The sequence below is a fragment of the Hemiscyllium ocellatum genome, chromosome 47 (assembly GCF_020745735.1).
Source record: "Hemiscyllium ocellatum isolate sHemOce1 chromosome 47, sHemOce1.pat.X.cur, whole genome shotgun sequence".
NCBI lineage: Eukaryota > Metazoa > Chordata > Chondrichthyes > Orectolobiformes > Hemiscylliidae > Hemiscyllium > Hemiscyllium ocellatum.
In genome coordinates, this window is record NC_083447.1 from 17247872 (window position 1) to 17261312 (window position 13441).

The window sequence follows — 13441 nt, forward strand, 5'->3', positions numbered from 1 at the left end:
TGTTATTGGGGGGCCTGTAGTAACCCCCTAATGAGGTGACTGCTCCCTTACTGTTCCTAATTTCCACTCATACTGACTCAGTAGGCAGACCCTCCTCAGCAATGGTAACTTCTGTAGCTGTGATACCCTCTCTGATTAGCAGTGCTACACCTCCTCTCCTTTTCCCCCCTCCCTATTCTTTTTAAATGTTCTAAACCCTGGAACATCCAGCAACCATTCCTGCCCCTGAGAAACCCATGTCTCTGATATGGCCACAACATCATAGCACCAGGTACTGATCCATGCTCTAAGCTCATCACTTCTATTCCTGATACTCCTTGCATTAAAGCAAACACACTTTAACCAATCCCTTGGTTCTTTCCCAGGAAATTCCTTCCCACTGGCTGCGCTACCTCTTGCTATTGCCTCATCTCCATCAACTCTCACCACCGGTACATAGCTCAGGTTCCCACCCCCCTGCCAAACTAGTTTAAACCCTCCTGAACCACTTGAGCAAACCTTCCACCCAGGACATTGGTCCCTTTCCAGTTCAGGTGTAACCCATCCTTCATGTACAGGTCCCACCCTCCCCAGAAGGCATCCCAATTACCTACATTTCTGAAGCCCTCCCTCCTACACCACGTATTAAGCTGCACCCACTCCCTGTTCCTCACCTCGCTATCTCGTGGCACCGGTAGTAAACCCGAGAACACTACTCTGTACGTCCTGCTCTGCAGCTTCCACCCTAACTCCCTGAAATCACGTTTTATATCCTCGATCCTTTTCCTGGCTATATCATTGGTGCCAATATGTAACACGATTTCTGGCTGTTCACCCTCCCCTTTCATAATCTTGTACACCCAATCGGAGACATCCCGGACCCTGGCACCAGGGAGGCAACATACCTTCAGGGAATCCCGATCCTGACCACAAAATATCCTGTCAATTCTCCCAACAACCGAGTCTCCTACTAATAGTGCTTTTCTATTCTGCCCCCTTCCCTTCTGGGCCACAGTGACAGGCTCAGTGCCAGAGACCTGACCACTATGGCTTTCCTCTGGTAGGTCATTCCCCCCCCCCCCAGCAGTATCCAAAACCCCTCCATAGCTCTAGCTCTTTCTAGCTGAAGCCACGCCCCAAACCCAGACAAAACAAAGTATATAACAGTCACACGCATCTTACAACAAGAAAATTAAAAGAGGGCATTCAACCCATCCAAACCATAGGTTGACCCTAGGCAGTCCTGGGAAAAAAGAAATGAAAACCAGCCCCCCCATACCATACCAAAAAAAAGAGAAATGAGCAGGGAATGATAGAAAATCAAAGGATAACGAGAGGGGAGAGAGAGAAAGAAAAGGGAAGACCCCCACATATTAAAAAGACAAAACCAGGCAAACCAGTCAAACTACAGAAAAACAAAGTGAACACGATTGTCCATATTATTTGAGCCAGCCAGTCTAACTTAAGTTATCCAGGAAGTCCTTTGCCTTTTCCAATGAGTCAAAACTAAACACGGACCCTTCGTGGCTGAAATGTAATATTGCCGGATATCTTACAGAATACTAAATATTCAAGTCCCTCAGCCTCCATTTGACCTCATCAAAGGCCTTTCTCTTATGGATCATGGCCACAGAAAAGTCTTGAAAGAACATAATTCTTGATCCTTTATATATCAGAGCCTGTGGATCCTTCCCCAGTGCTCTACCAGCTTCCAGCATCATTTGTTTGTCTCTGTAACACTGGAGTCGCATTAGGATCGGGCAGGGGCGCTGGTCCGACCCGGGCCTGCACACTGCGACCTGGTGGGCCCGCTCGGTCCGCACCCGGCCTGCCCCAACTTTCAGCTTCAGAAAATGTGGGAGCCATTTCTCCAAGAAGCTGATCAGCTGGCCTCCCTCTTCCCGTTCCGGCAGCCGATCGGGCGGATGTTCTTCTGACGGCCCCAATTTCCGAGATCGTCAACCTGTTTGACTAAGGCCCATACTTGCCTTTCCAGGGCCTGGATCTGTCCTTCTGAGGATTCTATCGCAGTTTCGGAAGCCGCGGCCTGCTGCTCCACTTCCACGACGTGCCGTCCGAGTCACTGGATCTCCTGGACCTGCTCTTGCAGCATGGCCGAGATCGGTTCCAGCGTGGTCCGGGTCTCCTCCATCACTGATCTACCCTCGGAGTTTTATGAACTCCGTGACCAGGCTGTGCTCCACAGATAAGTCCCCAGGGGCGTTTGCAGAACCGATACCACGGCTGCAGGCCTGTCCGGTACTGCTGGAGAGTGCCCTCCTTGTTGCAATCCTCACAGTCTTTTTCCCTTAGACATTTTTGTTTCTTTATAAAAAGCACTGAAACTAATAAATAACATTCCAGAGGTCTGAAACCAGTGATTTACATCATAATGAGAGAAAAGGGAGGGTGAACGCACCACTTTGTCTGGATTTCTGGGCAGAGCCTAGCAGGGCAGACCTACTGGATCGCCGCCATCTTGGATCTCCCGGCACAATCTATCTGACCTTTCCTCATATGATAACCCCTCATTCCAAGAAACAGTAGAGTGAATGTTCTTTCAACTGTTTCTAATACAATCATACTCTCTTTAATAAAGGCTTTGAAGTGCAGGGAGTGAAGCTGAACACCTACAGTGTTGGCGCCATTAGCAGATAGTCAGTGTGGCGGTGTATTACCTCATCGGAAGACTGGTTGGTACTGGTGAGTAACGTTTTGCCCAATTCGATACAAGCCGAAAGCTTCTTGTGCCTGGCTTCAATTTCCCCTCGGAGACCTTGGTGGTAATTCATCAGCACCTCCACTGACGAGACATCCCTGGAGAGAGAGCAGAGCGATCATTGTCTGACACATTGCACTGCACCAGGCATTGAGGAAAAGCTGTGGATGAATATGGCTGGTACAGCAATATTATTCACACTGCTACAATACTCCAACATTACTGAAGAAGCGATCTTCTACTGAGTGATTTTCTACTGCAGAGAAACACAACTGTTGCATAAGAGCAGAAGAACCTATCCTGTCTACAAGCTGTGCTGCAGCATCTCACAAAGGCTCCTTTCATTGCATTTTCCAAACCCATGACCTTTACTATCTAAAAAGGGAAGGTCAGCAGATTCAGGTCATTCTGCTTTAACATGGGTTTCGTTAACATGAATTGGCTGTAAACTGATTGACGAACTGTGGATGCTGTTTGGCTTAACACAAACATTCTACTGAATGGGTATAGTGACTTTCTATAGTGATCTGCCACAGTGTGATTTTCTGTAGCGGTTTTCCATAGCGTCGTTTTCTGTTGCACGGAGTTGCAGAGGAATACAGCTGTCATGTTATAGCAGAAAAACCTGTACACGGAAACACCACGACTTGCAGGCTCCCATCCAAGCTATTCACTGTCCTGACTTGGAAATACGTTGTTGTTCCCTTTGGGTCATTGGGTCAAAATCCTGAAACTCCCTCCCTCAGGGCACTGTGGGTCTACCTAGAGGACATGGACTGCAGTGGTTCAAGAAGGCAGCCCACCACCTAGGGCAACTAGGGACGGACAATAGGTGCTGACCTTGTCAGCGACAGCCAGCTGAAGGAAAGACTACCCTGATCTCTTCACCTTCAGTAACAGTCTTTTTTGAAAGAGCTAAGAGAAAGTGAGGACTACAGATACTGGAGATCAGAGCCGAGAGTGTGGTGCTGGAAAAGCACAGCAGGTCAGGCAGCATCCGAGAAGCAGGAGAATCAACGTTTCAGGCATAAGTCCTTCATCAAAGCTACAGAGCTACTTTTCTGATAAAGAGCTTATGCCTGAAACGTTGATTCTCCTGCTCCTCAGATGCTGCCTGACCTGCTGTGCTTTTCCAGCACCACACTCTAGACGTTTTTTGAAAGAAGGAATAGTTCAAATAGTTTGATGCAACTCAGGTCTGGAAAAGAATTAAAACGCTGTGTCCAGCGAATAGCACGGCTCCCACTGCCATATGGAATGATCCTTATGGCTGGGCTCCATGCTGTTTCCCACGTTTCTAGGTTTCTATTTTAAATGGTCAGAAGGATATTAATTTTGAGATCTGAGGCACTGACTCCAAGTAAGTCTGTAAGCAACATCCAAAAATGGGCTGGGCAACGTAGCAGCGTGCCAATCAAAGTGACCTGGAGGTTAGATGCTGTTGTGGATGACACAATATGTGCATTTTAGAGCTATTTACAGCACAGAAGGACGCTGAGGTATCTCAGCAGATAACGGAGCTGGTCATGGCTTCAACTCACATTGAAACTTTCCAAAATGACCTCTTGGGTGCTAAACATAAAGAAAAAGACCCCATTTACCACCACCTGAGAAAAAAAAAACCGGAAATGACGTCGCCACAGGAAATGACATCACCAATCCAAAGAAACTCAAACATATAACTAGAAAGCAGGAATCATCAGCAGTACTTGGCCCACTGAAGATGTTACCTAGTAAGGTGGTGAAACATCTAGGGATGAACCTTCCAACTCAGCGAGCAAACCTACATCCAGAACCTCAACCTGAGCTACAAATCTTCCCAAAACTCGATAAAATAAAAAGACATTGACGTTCTGCTGAAAGGTGGCAGAAAACATGAAGCCAATGTGGCTGGACTATAATACCTGCATGCGTGAGGCACTGTAATCAGGTTTGGGTCAGGCGTCAGCAAGCTGTATGGGAAGGGCAAACTGTTGCACTCACTGCAAGTCTTTCCCGCATTCTTTGCAAGTGAGGTGGTGACAAAGGACACTAGGCTCCTGGTTTCGGAGTTACAGCCAGAGGTGACAACAGCGTACAATGGGTGGCACAGTGGCTCAGTGGTTAGCACTGCTGCCTCACAGCGCCAGGGACTCAGGTTTGATTCCAGCCTCGGGCCACTGTCTGTGTGGAGTTTGCACATTCTCCCCGTGTCCAGGTGCTCTGGTTTCCTCCCACAGTCCAAAGATGTGCAGGTTAGGTCAATCGGCCATGCTAAATTGCCCACAGGAATGTATAGGTTAGGTGCATTAGTGGGGGCAAATATATAGGATAAGGGAATGGGTCTGGGTGGGTTACTCTTGGGAGGGTCGGTGTGGACTTGATGGGCCGAAGGGCCTGTTTCCACACTGTCGGAATTCTAATTCTAATTCTAAAACTGCACAACAGGCACGTGCAGTTTGGTAGCAGCAACAACAACACAAGAATAAACCAAGCACACCAACTGCTAAAGCTTATGCTGTTAACAACACATTGCGCAGATTTGATTCTGAAAGCTACTGAGGCGACGCTGGGCTGCACTCTGCCACATACCGAGGTTTCTCTCCCGTCCCGATCTGACAGATGATGCTGTCCATCCAGCTGACCAAGTCACGGACCATGCTGAAGAAGCGGATTCTGTCGCTGGTCGTGGTAAGCTGGAGCTTCCGCTGGTCACAACTGCTCAGTAGCTCCTTCCAAGCCTGCATGACTCCCTGCTCCTGCTCAAGGATGGCCTCTGCATTCTCGCCAGCGTACACCGTCCGCAACTGGGCCGCATTTTCCTGGAGCTGCCTGACCTAGCAACCGAGGACACAGAATGCGTTAGATCAAACACTGAACATCAGTCTAGTGGGGAGAGAAAAGGCAAAATATTGTTCTTTGTTGTCAATAAAAAAAATTCACCTTCCACACTCGGCAGAAGGACAAGGGCAGCAGATACCTGGGAATGCCAACCCCTCCAGGTTCCCCCCAACCCCTTCAGAAAGTGAACTTTTGAACTCCCGTCTAAGTGCCAATTTCTGAAGTTAAAAACCTATTCATGGTGGCTATGGGTGCAAGTAACGGGTTCTGGTGCTGTACTCTTGCAAGAAGACAACGAGAAAATAGAAAGACCTATCGGGTATTTCTCCAACAGGAAGAGTGGGAACTTGGACATGGGGCGGGAAAGGTGAGTCACTAACTTAAATCTTTAAAAGCTTACCTCAGAGAATAGAGGTTTCTGGGAAAGGAGGGACTTTCTTTTCCCCTCAGTTATACGAGCGAGTGTTTTCTAAACCCTAGACCCTACTCTTGTAGGGTTTGGAAGAAGTGACGTTGGGTGTTTTAGGAAAGGTGCTTAAGGCCAAGCTGCTGGAATGAGCAGACAAGCTGGAGTTGGAGCTGCCTTCTTCCATGAGGAAAAGACTAAAGTGAGGACCGCAGATGCTGGAGATTCGAGACCTGATGCAGGGCTCCTGCCCGAAGCATCCATGTTCCTGCTCCTCGGATGCTGTCTGATCTACTGAGCTTTTCCAGTACTGCTCTAATCTTGTCTTCCACCCATCCACCTCCTCTAACCTTAAACACCAGGGACATATCAGGTAAGCTTCTCTTCTTTTTTACTTTCTGATAAGGGGATGAGCAGGGATGGCATTGCAGGGAGAGGAATGTTCCTCCTGCATGATGTTTGAGGTGAGGGATACCATTAGGATCCCATCCAAGTACGTCTGCAGGAAGTGCACCCAACTCTCGTTCCTCCAAGACCGCGTTAGGCAACTGGAGCGGGAGTTGGATGAACTTTGGATCATTCGGGAGGCAGAGACTGTGATAGATAAGATTTACAGGGAAGTACGATGGCAGGGAAGTAGGGTGGCACGGTGGCATAGTGGTTAGCACTGCTGCCTCATAACGCTAGAGACCTGGGTTCAATTCCCACCTCAGGCGACTGACTGCGTGGAGTTTGCACATTCTCCCCGTGTCTGCGTGGGTTTCCTCCGGGTGCTCCGGTTTCCTCCCACAATCTAAAGGTGTGCAGGTTAGGTGAATTGGCCATGTTAAATTGCCCATCGTGTTAGGTGAAGGGGTAAATGTAGGGGAATGGGTCTGGGTGGGTTGCTCTTCGGAGGGTCGGTATGGACTTGTTGGGCTGAAGGGCCTGTTTCCACACTGTAAGTAATCTAATCTAAAGTAGTTACTCCCTGGGAAGAAAGCTGGGTGACTGTTCAAAGGGGGAGAAAACAGTCAGTGGAGGGATCCTCTGTGGTCATTCCCCTGAAAAGCAAGTATACCGTTTTGGAGACTGTTGGGAGATGCAACTTACCAGGGGCATGGACTGTGGTGCAGCTCTCTGGCCCAGAGCCTGTCCCTGGTACACAGAAGGGAAGTGGGTAAAGGAGGAGAGTGGTAGTCATTGAGGACTCAATAGTTAGAGGGTCAGTTAGAAGGTTTGTTGGGAACAAAAGAGACTCACGGTTGGTGTGTTGCCTCCTAAGTGCCAGTGTCCATGGTGTCTCGGATCGTGTCTTTGGGGTCCTTAAGGGAGAGGGTGATCAGCCCCAAGCTGTAGTCCACATAGCTACCAATGACATAGGAAGAAAGTCGGATAGGGAGAAAAGGCAGGATTTCAGGAAGTTAGGGTGGAAGCAGTGCCACGTGATAGCAAGACGAAGAACAGGGAGAGATATCAGCTGAAGATGTGGCTGCAGGAATGGTGCAGGAGGGAGGGTTTCAGGTATATGGATAATTGGAGCTCATTCTGGGGAAGGTTGGACCTCTACAAGCAGGACAACCCTGAGTGGGAAATTTGCTCGTGCTATTCGGGTGGGATGGGAACCTGTGGTGTAGTTCCAGGAGGATGAGAGTAGGGAGGACAGGGACAGGATTTCACGGTCACAGGAGTGTGCTGGCAGACAGCAAGCTGGTTTGAAGTGTGTCTACTTCAACGCCAGGACTATCCAGAGTAAGGTATGTGAGCTGGCAGCATGGACAGGTACTGGAATTTCGATGTTGTCGCCATTTCGGAGACATGGATACAGCAGGATCAGGAATGGATGTTGCAGGTTCCAGGGTTTTGATCTTTCATTAAGATCAGGGAAGGCGATAAAAGAAGGTGAGATGTGACTTTGTTAGTCAAGACTGTATAATGGTGGCTGAAAGAACGTTTGACGAGGACTCTTCTACTGAGTTGGTATGAGCTGAGGTTAGAAACAGGAGAGGAGAGGTCACACTATTGGGAGGTTTTTATAGGCCTCCGCAGAGTTCCAGGGATGTGGAGGAGAGGATTGGCAAAATGATTCTGAGCAGGAGTGAAAGGAACAGGGTGGTCATTATGGGGGACTTACACTTCCCCAATATTGACTGGAAATGCTATAACTCTAGTACGTCAGATGGATCCGTTTTTGTCCAACGTGTGCAGGAGGGTTTCCTGACACAGTATGTTGAGGGACTGACAAGAAGGGAGGCCCCACTGGATCTGGTACTTGGCAATGAACCAGGACAAGAGGGTATGGCCTCAAGATTAGAGGGAGCAGGTTTAGAACTGAACTAAGAAGGAACTTCTGCACCCAGAGGGTTGTTAATCTATGGAAGTCCTTGCCCAGGAAAGCAGTTGAAGCTACTTCAGCAATCGCTTTTAAAGCTAAGATGGATACTTTTTTGAAAAATAAAGGAATTAAAGGATGTGGTGAAAACGCGGGTAAGTGGAGCTGAGGCCATGAAAAGATCAGCCATGATCTTATTGAATGGTGGAGCAGGCTCGAAGGGCCAGACGGCCTACTCCTGCTCCTAGTTCCTATGTTCTTATGTTACAGCCATTCAATTTGAAAAGTGTGTGTGTGGCAGGACGAGAAAATGTGACTGCCAACACATTGTCAAGACTCGAATGAAAAACAGAGGCGTTCAGTGACAGGAGTACAACAGACTGAAACAGAATGTAGTTGTGCATGTTTGCACAGTTCTAGTCAATGTCACCTATATGTGTGTTTTAGAGTACTAACACATTGTTAGGGGGTTTTAAAATTAAGCCATCTTTGAATCTTGATGGTTCATTTTTTTTTAAATGGAGGAGGTGTGACAAAGTTGCTCCTTTACCAAGGTTATACAGTCCTTGGCTTTTCTTTTCAGAGAGGTCATATACAACACAGACTCCAAAAAGTCTGGGGTTGTAGGTTTTAGGGTCAATTTGGTCATAGCTAACAGATACTGCCTCAGACAGAAGGCTTTCAAGTTTAAAAACAACACTTGTACAATGAAAGGGGAGTGGCCAGTTCTGCCAGCTCAGCTTTTCACTGGTTTGGTTTTTTTTTCCCAAGTAAGAGCATGAAAAGAAAGGCTGATGGACCCAAAGAAGCAGGTGCAAGCTGGTACTCTCTCGCTCTCTGATTTCTATCCTGAGAGAACCTGTGTTTGATGTTTCCTTTTGTGCCAAGGGGTGTTTATGGGGATTGTTGCATGTATTTGGAACACCATCATGAAGTTGGGTTTTCGGACAGGATAAGTTATTCGGTATTCTGTTTTCTGTTTCATTCAGTAATCTTGTACATAAATTGTTTTGTTTAAAACCAAGTGGTTTGACAGCTGATTCTCTTCTAGAATATCCACTCTTACACCGACTTAAAACAACGAGCAAAGTTAGGGTGTGGCTACTTTCTTGAAATGGTTTGAGGGAGTCTGGCCTGGTCCATAACACCCAAAAACATCACCCCCCACCCCCACTCATATAGATCCTGGGTCCTCCGCGGTCCAGGAGATCCCAGGCATGAACTTCCAGGAGCGGTCACCACTTCCTCCATGGTCTCAGTGAGCACAAGCCTCTGATTGGCCAGGGGCCCAGTGAAGGGGTGGGGGGTTTTTAAATTGTGATGCACATTTGTAAGAGATGTGAATGGATGCCTAGCTGGTGTTTAACAACAGTATTAGGGAATAAAGGTGAAAAGAAAAAAGAATCAAAACTAAACAGCAAGAATAAAAAAAATGTGATTAAATAGAAGCAGATGATCCAAACTGTCAAACTCAGTACCAAAGATTGCAGCATGCCGAGTGCAAAGGTGAGGTGAAAGCAACACACCAAGGTCTCACTCCCTGGCTAACATCCAAACCAACACTTCGGTCTTTTCTGTGAATGTTAGGCCAAGAGTTTGGAATACTGAAAGCGAACGAGCTAGTACCTGTGTAACCAGGACCTGAATGTCATGCTCAAACGAACTCAGCATCCTCTGCAGAGTGAAAGTGCTGCTGGAGTCTCCGACGGAAACTTCCGGAAGCTGTTTGTGTTTCTCCTCGATGTGGCCGGCCACCTCCTTGCAGTCACTGAAGAATTTGTGCAGCTCCTGGGAGGCTGACAGCATCTGGGCTCGGGTCTCGATCAGTTCCAACAGGTCAGCCCAGGCCTCGCTCACACCGTCCTTCCACTCCGCAATGGTAGCTGCGTCCATGTGGCCGTAGTCAATCAGCTCATCGATCATCTGGTTGACCGTGTTCACCCGCTCCTGCCCGATCACCCCAGTCTCGTGGGCAAACTCAGTGAACTTCTCTAGCAGCAGCTGAGGAACCAAACGAGGACAGTCCCATCAGATCCATCCCATTAACAGACATGCACTTATCTTATTCCACCCTCCCCAACAGGATCTCACCTTGCACTTACAGACCTGCTCCAGGATTGTTCCCTGAACCCCCTCGGCCTGGTCCAGGACGGTTCCCCCTCAGCCTGGTCCACGACTGTTCCTTGCACCCCTCTCAGACTGGGACCAGGATTGATCCCTGCTCCGCCCTCAGACTGGGACCAGGACTGTTCCCTGCTCCCACCTCAGACTGGCACCAGGATTGATCCCTTCTCTCCCCTCAGACCAGGACCAGGACTGTTCCCTGCTCCCCCCTCAGACCAGGACCAGGACTGTTCCTTGCTCCCCCCTCAGACTGGCACCAGGACTATTCCCTGCTCCCCCTTCAGACTGGGGCCAGGATTGATCCCTGCTCCCCCCTTCAGACCAGGACTAGGACTGTACCCTGCTCCCCCCTCAGACCGGGACCAGGACTGTTCCCTGCTCGCCCGTCAGACCAGGACCAGGACTGTTCCCTGCTCCACACTCACACTGGGACCAGGACTATTCCCTGCTCCGCCCTCAGTCTGGGACCAGGACTGTTCCCTGCTCCCCCCTCACACTGGGACCAAGACTGTTCCCTACTCCCCCCTCAGACTGAGACCAGGACAGTTCCCTGCTCCCCCCTCCAGCCTAGTTAAGGACTGCTCCCCTGCTGCTACAGCACTAGTCCCAGGCACAGGTTCATGGGAGCTGCTGGTGAAATGGAAGCTCATTTCGGTTTCTCCCACAAGTATTCATTCTAATGTGTTGTCTAGCACATCGTGTGAGGCAGTGGGTAGCATCATTGCCCGTGTCAACAGGTCCCACTCTTGGGACTTGAAGGCCCAGAGAGGTGTGTTAAGGAAGGTTGGTTATCAGCCTGTAAAGCCTTCCAACAGGCGACAATGGCTTGTGGTAAGAGTGGGAGAGATTCCCAACCATGGGATGGAAGGCAAGCTGGAGGCTCCCCATACAGAGCTCTGGATTATAACAGGCAGGTTATCACAGCCATGTGGACACTCTGACACAGTTGGCTGCACAGCCAAAGTGGATGGGTTCCAACCGTATGGTTGTGCCGGTCGGGATAGATTCGAACCATTTGCCTCAACCGTGGTGAAGGTTACAGCACTGGGGACCAAACTTTCCATCAGACACCTTTCTACCCACAGGGCCACCCATTTTCCATCTGCTTCACTCCTCTTTCATACAGCATCCATATGATTGAAGTACCCCTCTACCAATGTAGTAAGTGAATAAAAAGGTTTAAAGAGAATTTAGATTATAGAGTCATAGAGATGTACAGCACGGAACAGACCCTTCGGTCCAACCCGTCCATGCCGACCAGATATCCCAACCCAATCTAGTCCCACCTGCCAGCACTTGGCCCATAACCCTCCAAACCCTTCCTATTCATATACCCTCCAAATGCCTTTTAAATGTTGCAGTAGTACCAGCCTTCACCACATCCTCTGGCAGCTTATTCCATACACGTACCACCCTCTGCATGAAAAAGTTGCCCCTTAAGTCTCTTTTATATCTTTCCTCTCTCACCCTAAACCTATGCCCTCTAGTTCTGAACTCCCCGACTTTGGCTATTTAGCCTATCTACGCCTCTCCTGGTTTTATAAACCTCAGCCTCTGATGCTCCAAATCCTCCATAAAAATCCCAATGCCCCACAAAAACCCCAATTCCCCACAAAAACCCAAATCCCCCACCAAAATTGGAGGTATAGTGGACAGGGAAGGTTACCTCAGAGTACAACGGCATTTTGAGCAGATGGACCAATGGGCTGAGGAATGGCAGATGGAGTTTAATTTAGATAAACGCGAGGTGCTGCATTTTTGGAAAGCAAATCTTAGCAGAACTTATACACTTAATGGTAAGATCCTGGGGGATGTTGCTGAACAAAGAGACGTTGGAGTGCAGCTTCATAGTTCCTTGGAAGTGGAGTTGTAGATAGCTAGGATAGTGAAGAAGGTGTTTGGTACGCTTTCCTTTATTGGTAAGTGCATTGAGTACGGGAATTGGGAGGTCATGTTGCGGCTGTACAGGACACTAGTTTGGCCATTTTTGTAATACAGTGTGCAATTCTGGTCTCCCTCCTCTCAGAAGAATGTTGTGAAATGTGAAAGGGTTCATAAAGGATTTACAAGAACATTGCCAGGGTTTGTGGATTTGAGCTATAGTGAGAGGCTGAATAGGCTGTTTTCCCTGGAGCGTCGGTAGCTGAGGGATGACCTTATAGAGGTTTATTAAATCATGAGGGGCATGGATAGGATAAGTAGACAAAGTCTTTTCACTGGCATGGGAGAAGTCCAGAACTAGAGGTATAGGTTTTGGGTGAGAAATATAAAAGGGGCCTAAGGGAAAACATGGTGGTGCATGTATGGAATGAGCTGCCAGAGGAAGTGGTGGAAGGCTGCCACAATTACAAAGGTTGTGTATTAATTGGAAGGATTTAGAGGGACTAGATTAGGTATGATATCTGATGATATCATATGATATCTGGTCGGCATGGACAAGTTGGACTGAAGGGTCTGTTTCTGTACTGTAGATCTCTATGACTCTGACTCTAAAAACCCCAATTCCCAAAACCCCAATCCCCCACAAAAATCCCAATCCTCTCCAAAAGCCCCAAACCTCCATACAAACCCTGATCCCCCATAAGAACACTGAACTGCCACAAAAATCCCAAAAAAACTGGATGTAAGTTTGCTCGCTGAGCTAGAAGTTTCATTTTCAGACATTCTAGGAATTCTCGTGCATATGTCTGTTTGGCTTGTCCTAGGATGGATGTGTTGTCCCAGTCGAAGTGGTGTCCTTCCTCATTTGTATGTAAGGATACTAGTGAGAAAGGGTCACGTCTTTTTGTGGCTAGTTAATGTTCATGTATCCTAGGGGCTAGTTTTTTGCCCATTTGTCCAAAGTTGTGTTTGTTACAGTTCTTGCAAGGTACCATCCTAGAACAAGCCAAACAGAGACACACACACGAATTCCGAGAAGCATGGCATTCCAACCGGAACTCTATCAGCAAACACATCAACTTGGACTCCATTTAACAAAATAACAGGAAATGACATCACCACAGCAAGTTACATCACCACAGGACATGATATCACAGACCCAAGGAACCCTAAACACATAAATAGAAAGTGGGTCACTAAC

At 48.2% G+C, this 13441-nt stretch overlaps 1 protein-coding gene across 1 annotated transcript in view; it reads right to left on the reverse strand.

The window, feature by feature from the left end:
- LOC132836640 (spectrin beta chain, non-erythrocytic 4-like) overlaps positions 1-13441 on the reverse strand; it is a 197079-nt gene that overhangs the window by 51143 nt on the left and 132495 nt on the right. Inside the window, exons 25-27 of the mRNA XM_060856031.1 lie at positions 9862-10236; positions 5270-5514; positions 2658-2796 (exon numbers count right to left, since the gene is read on the reverse strand). Of these exons, the coding sequence (XP_060712014.1) occupies positions 2658-2796; positions 5270-5514; positions 9862-10236 (759 nt within the window). The remainder of the gene's footprint in view (positions 1-2657; positions 2797-5269; positions 5515-9861; positions 10237-13441) is intronic.